Source organism: Lissotriton helveticus, chromosome 2_1 (genome assembly GCF_964261635.1).
Source record: "Lissotriton helveticus chromosome 2_1, aLisHel1.1, whole genome shotgun sequence".
Classification (NCBI taxonomy): domain Eukaryota; kingdom Metazoa; phylum Chordata; class Amphibia; order Caudata; family Salamandridae; genus Lissotriton; species Lissotriton helveticus.
The window spans coordinates 1,818,232,483-1,818,244,175 of record NC_136059.1 but is presented as its reverse complement, the minus strand read 5'-3'; the positions used below and the strand labels follow the sequence as shown (position 1 = coordinate 1,818,244,175).

At 46.1% G+C, this 11,693-nt stretch overlaps 1 protein-coding gene across 1 annotated transcript; it reads right to left on the bottom strand.

Moving 5' to 3' along the window:
- Positions 1-1,707: 1,707 nt before the first annotated feature.
- On the bottom strand, positions 1,708-3,177 carry LOC144819939 (uncharacterized). The gene is made up of 2 exons (XM_078677637.1): positions 3,012-3,177; positions 1,708-2,736 (listed from the first exon to the last, which is right to left on the bottom strand). Exons 1-2 carry the CDS (start codon positions 3,166-3,168, stop codon positions 1,751-1,753), a joined length of 1,143 nt encoding a protein of 380 aa, XP_078533763.1. The 5' UTR covers positions 3,169-3,177; the 3' UTR covers positions 1,708-1,750.
- Between the last annotated feature and the right edge of the window lie 8,516 nt (positions 3,178-11,693).

The following is an 11,693-nucleotide window of genomic DNA, read 5'->3' as shown; positions in this document are numbered from 1 at the left end:
TAACACACCGAATCGGATGCAAACACCGAATCGGTGCATGTACCGATTCGGTAGTGACACCGAATCGGACATAAGCCGATTCGGTGCATGTACCGATTCGGTAGAGACACCGATTCGGACATAAGCCGATTCGGTGCATGTACCGATTCGGTAGAGACACCGATTCGGACATAAGCCGATTCGGTGCATGTACCGATTCGGTAGAGACACCGAATCGGACATAAGGCAAATCGGAGAACCTACCAATTCGGTAGATTCACCGATCGGGAAAATCCCCGCTTCGGACAGATGGGGAGATGTAGGGAGACACAGAAACACCGATTTTGGCTCAAAATCGGTAGAATCCACTCGGCAATTACCATGGATTACGATCAGGTGGTAACCAACTCCAACCCATAAAAACAGCCCCAAAATGCATTGCAACTTGCAGGATGGCAGCTTTTTATGTCATAGCGAGGCGGCTACGGCTACAGCAGCAAGGAGAGAGGGAATGGCAAAGAGAGGAGCAGGTATACAGACAACGTATCACCCTGGTCATGCTGACAGATGCAGAGATCCTACAGCGGTACAGGCTGGACTCAGAGACCATCACAGACCTCATTAGGGACCTCCAACCCCTGTTGCAGCACCCCACCCCAAGGGCACACGCAATCCCTGTGCAGGTGCAGGTGCTATGCTGCCTACACCTGCTGGCGTCTGGCAGCTACCAAAGTGTAGTCGCTGTGGCAGGAGGGGTGACCCAGAGCAGCCTGTCAAGGTTCTTCCACAAGTTCCTTGATGCCATGATCCAGAGGATGGCCCACTACATTTCCTTCCCTGCAACCCAGGCAGAACTTGTACAGACCAAAGCAGACTTTTACCAGATGGCAAGATTCCCCCACATCATTGGCTGCATAGACGGCACACACATTCCGATTTGCCCACCATCTGACACAGAATACATCTACCGCAATCGGAAGTCCACTCACACCATCAACGTACAGGTGATCTGCAATGCGAAATGCACCATCACAGACCTGGTAGCAAAATTTCCGGGTAGTACCCACGACTCCTACATTTTCCAACAGAGCGGCATCTATGCACGGCTGATGGCTGGGGAATTTGGAGAAGGATACCTCCTAGGTGAGACACATCATCAGCCCCCCATAACCAAAAACAGCAAAGTGAAATACATGTATGCATGTAAGTAATTTTACCCCTTTTCCTTCTAGGCGACAGTGCATATGCCCTCCGTTCATTCATTCTCACCCCCTACCTCAACCCCTCTACACCCAGCCAAAGGAGGTATAACCGTGCCCACAAAAGCACCAGGAATGTTGTGGAAAGGACATTCGGCATCTGGAAAAGCAGGTTTAGATGCCTGCACAAGAGTGGAGGTGCAAGGCAGTACACCCCCATCACCTGTTGCAAAATCATAGCTGTCTGTGCAATGTTACACAACCTTGCGGTGAAGAAGGGCACTGAGGTGGAGTTGAGTGACTACGAGGACCATGATGACGACGAAGCTGTGCCACTAACACAGCCAGCTGGGGTGTGTACGCCAAGTGATGGCAGATATAGACGTGAGGAGATAACAGCAAACTATTTCTGAGTGAGTACAAATGCACAGACAGGTGAATGGTTGTGTTGAATTAGCAATTTTTAATACTGTTGCTACACAGTTACTGCACTGATGTGCAACAAAAAAAAGGTGTAATGTCAATGAAAACAAAAGTCTAGGGTCCAGGTTGCCTCACCCGCCCTTGCTAGGCTATTTCTTTGAGCGCTTTGCAGCCCCACTGTGGTGTCCCTCACCCCCTTCAGAATGACCAGCGGCATCTGCGGAGCGCCTGGTGCTCCTGCGTGGCTCTGACGCAGCGCTGGCCGGGCTGCTGCGGCTGCTGCTGTCCCCAGCATCCCCCAGGTCCAGGGCAGGATTTGCGGCAGTGTTAGAGATGATCAAGGCCTCCATTGCTGTCGTGATGCGGGCCATTCCCCTTGTCAACTCTGCGGTATTTTGAGCGAGACTAGACTCCATGTTGGCACCACGCTGACAGAGTTGTGCCGTTGCTGCAGCAAGGCGGCTCAAGGAGCGGTTCTGCACCCGGGCATCCCGCCTGCGCACCACCTCTTGCTCCTCCATTCTGCCACATAACTGTGTGATGGCAGTGGTTAGCCTGCCTAAACCTGCTACTGCCTCCTTGTTGGAAGCCACAAAGGCCTGAAATCCTTTCACCATTTCCCCCATCTGCAGGTTGTGCTGCAGGAGCTGGCGTTGGCATGCCATGATGGATTTCGCCTGCTGCCTTTGGATCTTCACCATATTGCCTTCGAGGCCCCGGAACACACTGGCCTCCCGTGCTGGGTCTGCAGTGGTGGGAATGGCACGGCGCCGGGTACTGCTGCTGCCCGCCTGCTGCGTGGGCTGGGGTGCCACTGGTGGGGGTGTGGTGCTGGCCGGGGCCTGAGCCCCTGCTCCCAGGACAGGGTGTACTGGAGCCACAGTGGCAGGAGCTGGTGTAGGTGGAAAGAGCTCCCTTGTCGGGGAGTTCTCTGGGGAGAATTGCAAGGAGGGTGTGCTTTGCATTTGTGGGGAGTTAAGTGCATCAAAGTCAATTTCCAGGTCTCCCTCAATATCCAGGCCTATGGTGTTTTCCTCCTCCTCCTCGGCAGCCTGACTCGTGCTCGGCCCTGCGAGTGCAGTGGTAGATGGTGCTGCTGCCTCCTTTGGCAGTGTTTGTCCGCCTGATGGTGCCCCTAGGTACAAAGAAGCATTTGTAAATAGAGTACCGATGTATTACAGTCAGTACAATTAAAGCATTCCACATGTCCTAGCATCTCCGTAGAATGTGTTCCACTGTTTCATGTCTTGTGATTCTGCACTGCCATATTTTGATACCTACTGCTGACTGGATGTACCATGATGCTTGTCTCTTGTATGTTGGTTGCAGTACTGTGCTGGGGTTTGGCTATGCATTGTGTCTAATGGGGAGGTGTCTGGTAGGGTGTGTCCTGATGCGCATGCCTCTTACCTGTAGCTGTAGCTCTGGCTGAGCTGTCCAGGGTCCCAATTCCGGTCACGCTCTCCCTCTCAATGGTGCTGGAGACCAGTTCCTCCAGCTCGGTGAGGGGTGGCGCCGGGTTCCTGCCACCACCAGTGACTCCAGCCTGCTTCTGGATCTCTGCCATCTTCCGTTTGGTCAGGCTGCGGATGTCGTAAAAGCGCTTCTTCAGCTCATCCAGGGACCTGGGGGTGACACCCACAGCGTTGACCTTCTGACCGATATCGCTCCAGAGCCTCCTCTTGGTGCTTTCTGGCACATTGAGGGACAGCTTTCCGAATAGCTGCCGGTGCACCCTCACCACCTCCTCAACCAACACCTGCAGCTCGGTGCTGCTGAACTTAGGCTTCCTCTTCTGGCTGGACTTCTGGCTCTCACTCTGGTTTGCCATCTTGGTCTGAACAGTTCACTACCTCCTACTCCCACTGCTGCTAACTGTGACTGCTCAGCTCAGGCTGGCTCTCCAGAAAGTTCTTAATTGGCTGCACCTGCCAGGGTTGCCACTCCCTGTTTGGGAGGGGGAGGGGGAGCCACCTCATTGGCTGAAGCGGCTTTTACCGAATCGGCTATCTCCGAATCGGATATTACCGATTCGGTAAAATCCGAATCGGTATCATCCGATTCGGAGATAGCCGATTCGGTTTCTTCAATGCATTCCTATGGGCTTTTTGGCCATGGGTGTGTTTTCATACCTCCGATTCGGTAATTGCCGATTCTGATTTTTCCGAGTCGGCTAATTCCGATTCGGTGGTAGCCGATTCGGCTAGTTCCGAATCGGTGGTAGGCGATTCGGTACTTTCCGATTCGGTCCGTGCTGATTCGGTACGTACCGATTCGGATTACCGATGCCGACCGATTCCCTATTATTTCGCTGTTTGTTTCCTACATCTCGTTTTCCGATTACAGAATACCGAATCGGCCCGCCTCGGTATTTTGGAATCGGAAATTCCCTTTTACCTACATCGGGCCCTTAGTCTTTTGACTACGACCGACCCGAGGAGACCGAGTCAAGATATAACCAAGTAAGCAACACGGATACATTGAAGATCTTATTGGATAATTGTCCCACTCTTGTTTAAATGCTCATAAACCCCTCTTTTTTCAGTCTCAATTCTCCAGCCCCCTCCTATTGACAGAAAAGAACTTCTGACAGAAGCACAGGTATGAACTGAGTTTGCACTGAACTGAATGTTAAGTTGAGAGTTGCCCAGGCTGTTTGACTGACAGGACGATTTTTTAATTTATGTTTTCCAGATTTTGTCCACATGGTCCTGAAGAGAATCCCAACACTTTATGGGATTCGAAACGCGTTGACCTTTTTCATTTGATAATTTAGGCCAATCTTTCACAATTATGTGTCCAAATGTAAAGTATTGATGGCCTATCTGCTTGATTGTATTTAATCTTCTTCCTTTCTCCATTTAGTGGATTTGGTTTCACCTGCTACACATATAAAATAAAATTAGTGCAGGGACACCACACACCCTTTCCACACCATCCTTCCCTTTGTCTGGTCTTTTTATATGTTCACTAATTTCATGTGTTGTCTGGAGTCCATTGAACGTGTTTTTTCCACAACTTTTCCTTCCCTATTCACCTTTGAAAACACCCTAGCCGCCCCCCCTTCTCTCAATAATTCCTCCACTTAAATAAGTTTTGTACCTCCATGTTATTTGTGAAAAAATCAAGACCGAGTTGAAATTACATACTACTCGTTGTTTTGTCCAATAATTTAACCAAAAATTCAATACCTTTTAAAAAAGAAAAAGTAAAACTTTAAAATAAATTCAATTTATTTGATAAATTCATGATTGAAATTGAGAGATTTACAACTCATTTCTTTTGATAACCCAATGATCAATTGCACAGTACTGGTAACTCTTTTTGTTCACTACGATATTGGCGCAGCCTTACTGTGCTTAAGCCAAAACCCTCGTTGCTGTCTCCTCAATCTAATATCAGGCTGTCTTCAACAAGTGTATTCCGGTATTGTTGCTGCTTATGCTGAATAGTGTCAATCTTCTTCTCAAACATCAAGATGCTTGCTGTACTATAATCCAACATGTCCCTTGCAAAATATTTTACTTCTAAAATCAGCCACATGTTTATCCATCCTTGCTCCATATCTTTCTTGAACTTTCCAGTAGTTGGCTGATCCCTATGTGTGGCCAATTCAAACAGCAAGTCTCTAGTATTATTTCTGTATAGTCTAGCCATGGATATGTGATTGTTATACCCAACATGCCTTTTGAGCTGCAATCCAAATTTAAAGACTTGGATTTTCTAATAGTAGGTATCCTAAGTCTCCTTGGTAAATATCCCACTTCAGAGTATCTTTGTGGGAAGGTGGGCTCCCACTATTTGCTTAAATCCATTTACATAACTTTTTCAGACAATATAACTTTTCAAACAATATTAGACCAAATGAACCTTCTGTCTGGAAACTGCCAGTAGAGAAACTGGATGTAAAGCTCTAATACTGGTGTAAATTTCACATGAACCCTTCCCTCCCATCTCCGTTGTAAAAGTTGAGGATATAATACTGACACACAGTGGGTAGGAAGGGAAAAACAGGACGAGAGAGAGAGAAACACACCTGCTACAATGTTTCTTCTTGACACTGGTGTGATGGCAACAGGAAAACTCTCTCATGGTAACTGGTATTCCAGATGTACGTTTGTACTGGATACAAGCAGACATGTTAAAAAAACCTAGATGGCAGTCACAAATAAATGTTAAGCAGTAGAGGAAATGGCAGTTGTTCCCCAATTGGGTATACACTTACCAATACTTTCACAAAAAAGGCTGGGATAATGGCTTAGGAAGACCAGGAGACATTAACAACAACCTGAGAAAAGCTGAGAGTATGGGATCATCAGTACCTGCAGAGGGAGGAAGAATATAAAATACAGTACAACAAAATCCTCCTAGCCAGGACAGAAGTTAAAAGGGATCAAATGAGCCACAAAGGGAAAGCACACTAAAAGTGGACGATCGAATAGCCAGGTGACACATTTAAACAACAGCAAAAAGTATCAGCAAAGCATACAGGGAGTGAAATGTCTTCTTATGAATGGATAGAATGAGGGGAAAGAGCTGAGGTCATCAGCCTCATCTTCCTCTACCCAGCTGAAGAATGGAGGGCCGTTCTCTGCAACACATTTGTTTAATGCACATCCCTAATATATGACTGTGATGAAGAATGTATTTCTGTACTAGACAGGATAAGGTAAATTATCACCACAGTCAGCCAGGACCAGGTCAAACCCGGTATCAGCTGTTGAAGAATACAAGGATTCCAAAACTATGGTTCGCCAAGAGAAATAAGCTTAAAGTGCTCATAGGACAGCTCACAGTTATGCAAATGCACAACTACTGCACGTCGGTCCCATGTGGATGTGCAGTGTCATCTGTATTTTGTCTCTATTCCGGATAGAGCGTGTATAACTTCAATAATTAGTCTGGCCTGTGTGAATACAAAACACAAGTCAAGAGCTACTTGAGAAGAAAGACCTTAACCTAAAAGGGCATCATAAAAATGTTCTTCTGGGTATCAACAACATCTCATTGGTGGAAATGTAGTTTGGGGAAGTGGACCAAACTGAAAAAAAGTGAGTTCTCCAAATCAAATCGAAATTACAGACACGCCGTCCACTAATTATACTTTAGGTCGAGCCTAGCGGCAGTGTGCATTCTCTGCTCACTCCGAGAGACTGCTGTAGTAGAATTATATTTTAAGTCGAGCCTAGTGGCAGCGCGCTAGCGCTGTATTTTCTGCGAGACTGCTGTAGTAGATTATGGGAGAGAAGCTGCGTCCACTCTCCGCCAATATTTTTCATTGGCCTTTGTCATTGTCTTTCGTAAATGCTGCCTTCAAATTCATTTATCAGCTTGTTGGCACCTCCTCAGTAGAGTCTTGTCTTCATTTCTAACCTCCTATGCCTACTGGCTCCTTTACTTCGGTTGTTACACGGGACCTGTTATTTAGTATGTAACCACTATTTACTTTATGGAGTTTCTATTACTGCAGGCCGCACATGCGCTGCTTCAGCTGAAACCGCTTGTGTTTTTTAAGTAGTAGGACTGCTCAGTAACACAGGCACACCTGCTTTCAATCACTTTAACCCAGCATTAGCTTGTGTCTGTTTCAACCACCCAAATAAAATTGATTTAGAAATGATTAGCGAATTAAGTCATGTGAATTCCAGGTAGCACATATTCATGTGCTAAAGGACTGAAGTTGACAACAGCACATATATGATACATGTAATATTACAACAACACCACCACCAATACCACCACCACCAATACCACCACCACCCCAATACCACCACCACCTCCCTCACCAATACCACCACTGATGTTACCACCACCAATACCACCACCAATACCACCACAAATACTACCACCACCAATACCACCACCTCCATCATCACCAATACCACCACACCACCACCAATACCACAAGCACCACCAATACCACCACTACCACTACCAATACCACCACCACCACCAATACCCCCACGAATACCACTGCCAAAACCAATACCACCACCACCATCAATACTACCAATACCACCACCACCAATACCACCACCACCAATACCACCAACACCAATACCACCACCAATATTACCACCACCACCAATACCACCACCGCCAATATACAACCAACAATACCACCACCACCACCAGCAATACCACCAATACCGCCACCACCAATGCCACCACCAGCAATACCACCACTACCAACACTACCATCACCACCAATAGCACCACCACCAATACCACCACCATTGCCACCACCACCAATACCACCACTGATACCTCCATCAACATCACCACCACCAATAGCACCACTACCAATACCACCACCAACACCACCACCTCCACCACCAATACTATCACTGATACTACCATCACCACCAATACCATCACCAACAATGCCACCACCAATACAACCACCAATACAACCACCAGTACCACCACCACCACCACCAATACCACCACCACCAATACCACCACCACCAATTCCACCACCACAATACCAACACCACCAAAAATACCACCACTACCAATACCAACACCACCACCAACTACCAATACCACCGCCAATACCAATACCACTACCACCACCACCACCAATCCTACTAATACCAATACCACCACCACTAATACCACCACCAATACTAATACCACCACCAACAATACCACCACCAATATTACCATTACCACCAAAACCACCCCTAATACCACCAATACCACCACCACCAATACCACCACCACCATTACTACCAATACCGCCACCAACAATACCACCACTACCACCACCACCACCACCAATACCACCACCAATACCACCACCAATACCACCATCAATACTACAATCAATACCACCACCACCAATACTACCACCACCACCAATACCACCAAAACCAATACCACCATCACCCCCACCAATACCACCACCAATACCACCATCAATACTGCCACCACCACCACCAATGCCACCATCAATACCACCAATACCACCACCACCAATACCAACAATCCAACCACCACCACCAACACCACCACGACCAATACCACCAGCACCACCAATACCAATAACACCACCACCAATACCACCATCATTACCACTAATACCACCACCAATACCACCACCAATACCACCACCACTAAAAACATCCCCCCACCAAAACCACCACCACCAATACCACCAATACCAGCAATTGCACCACCACCAATACCACCACCACCAATACTACCAACATTAATACCAATACCACCACCTCCAATATCCCCACCAATACCAGCACTACCAATACCACCACCACCAATACCACCAATGTCATCACCACCAATACCACCACTACCACTACTACCACCACCACCACCAATACCACCACTAATACCACCACCAGCACCATTACCACAACCGCCACCAATGCCATCCACACAAATACCACCAAAATCACCACCACCATCAATACCACCAGCAGTCCCACCAATACCACCACCAATATCACCATCACCTCCAATAGCACAGGCAATACCACCAATACCACCACCACCTTAGCGCCTCTCACTCACTAATAATAGCAGGGGCACTGTACAAGGCCGCTGCTGCAGCCGAGACTATCCCTCCCTCCCTCCATGCCTGCCATAAAGCACAGCATACCCTGCACCAGGAGGTGAAGCCAGTGCCCTACTACAGCTGGAGTGTTTTCATTAGACCAAAGATAGCAATGACATTGCACAATGTCACTCTGCACACTTAAATCACAAAGAGGACAGAAAGTAGCACTCCTCTCCTACTCTTCCTCCTTAGCCGCAACAGTGTAATTACCTTTCGGTGTTGAAGTGCTTTGTTAGTGTTTATAGCTCGGATCCTATGTAACTCTCACTTCACACTTTGTGTCTGTGTAATACACAACACTTAGACATCTTCTTCACTGCACTATTTATCACTACTTTGAAGATGTCGCAGCCGGTCTCATCCCCTGATATTTACAATCTAACAAGCGGTCGAGAAGGCCCTTTATTGCAATACAATACAGCTCGCATTGTAACCGCTTCACCGCGGCGCAAATTCCCCCGCCGTGAGGGCGAATTCCGTGCGGAACGGACGGCCTTTTTTCTGCACACGCCCACCGTGACGTCAGACGGCCAGGGGTCGTCCGACGCATGGAAGAGGCTCAGCTATTAGTATTGTAAATGACACTGCCTTTTATTTATGTTTTAGAAGCCAAAACATGAATAAAAGGCATTATCATTTACAATGGCAATAGCTCAAACTCGGGTGAATGCAAGACCTATTGCCTTGCAAATGCTTGTTTACCAACACCGTCAGTATTGAGGCCGCTGAGAGATGCCATGACCTTTTGATCTGTGATACCTTAGCTGATATTGAAAAAAGCTTGAAAATGAATGCTAGTTATAAAATGGAATTCATTTGGAGGGAAATGTCTGGATTGGCACTGTCAGCTCGTTTCACAAAGACCGGGAGGTAAGCCTTCAGATTGAATGCAGTACGGTAGGAGCAACCAGCACAGTTAATGTGCAACAAACCTGTGATCCTCTCAATTCCCAGTGATATGTTATAATGAATGCTTTATTTTTCAGTGTGTTGTAAATGAAATATATTTTTGTGAATACATATGAATAATTAACTATCAAGGGATATTTCAGGTCTCCAAGTGTTATCTATAACATTGTTATCAGGATACAAATGAACATTTAAGTCTGGCAATATTGATTTTGTCTGATTTCTTGTCCTTGTCTGACTTCCATTGCAGACCACACACAGGAGCATTGTTTATTAAACTGCTCAAAAATGCAGTACGTTTGTCAATAAATACTGCCTTTTTAAGAGGATTTAAAGCTTTATTAATTTGCATAAATCTGAAAAACGCAGTCACAAAATTGCAACTATTTTATTCATTAAACATGGGAATGTGATTGCTTTGTTTTCAGCAAAAATACAAAATATAGTCACGTTTATTGAAAGTTCAAAAGAAATGCTGTCTTTGGATATTCCAGGCAGATTCCACAAAGAAATGTAAGGACACTGGAGATATCCTGTATTTGAATTGGCATGTTATTTTGAGAAACAGATGAAGTTGCAGAGTGCTCTGCTTCGACCCTCCCATAATTTTTTTAAATACTGCAATTACGATACCTAGTTCACAAAGGCCATTCATAATGGCATTTGTTTCTGTAAAGGTCCCTTTGTATGCAAAAACAACTTTATTTACACCTGTCAGGAATATACAGAAGGCTTCCTGACAAAGAAAATCTACAACAATACACTCCAAACAATGGACGGAAAGAGGGCTCTTCAGGCTCTGGTATTCACAATTACATTTGAAATGTCCCACCCCTGATGACGTGTCTTGAGGAAAAAAACAACATCTATTCTCAAAGTTACGAGGAAAAATCGTTCTAAAGATAATTCATGAGAAAGGGTCACATTTATTTCAGCATTAGCCAGATTTGTGTGGAAGTTGTACCAGTTGTGCAAGGATAAAAACCAAAAATGGCCAGAGTATAAACCTAGGAGAAGCTAGACGCTGCACAAAGTACAGAAAACCCAATATTCAGTATCCCCACAAGACTTTGCTAGTGTAATAAAGTCTTTGTACACCACTACTCATGATGTGGCATGTCTTGTCGATTGGGTGATGTGCCCAAGTATATTGCCAGTGTGATATGTGGATGCCAATAAAAACAGATGAAGGTCCAGGGCCACGTAAGGTAAGAATATAGAGCGAGGTCTCATGGTATAGCCTGAAGTGGAAGTGATGTTTCATTTGAGGGAGTATGACTGGCAAAGACTTCCAATGGGAAGTTTGTAAGCAGACCTCTGTTGCCTTATGTCATTACAAGACCCCTACAGCAAGGAGGAGGATGAACAGTAAAAGTGCGGAGGTATGTTTTGGAGACTGTACTTATAGAGGCTTGAACGACTTCTGCAATAGCACATTTACCAAGCAACTATCTTAAACCAGCTGTGCTTGGAATGACATAGTTGGATGTAATAAATTGTTTACTTACTCCAATTATCCATATTCCGGTTTTTAGCACCCCCCACCCTGCCCCACCCGCACCGCCTTCCTGCCCCACGGTAACTCCCTCCACGGTCCGTGGCTG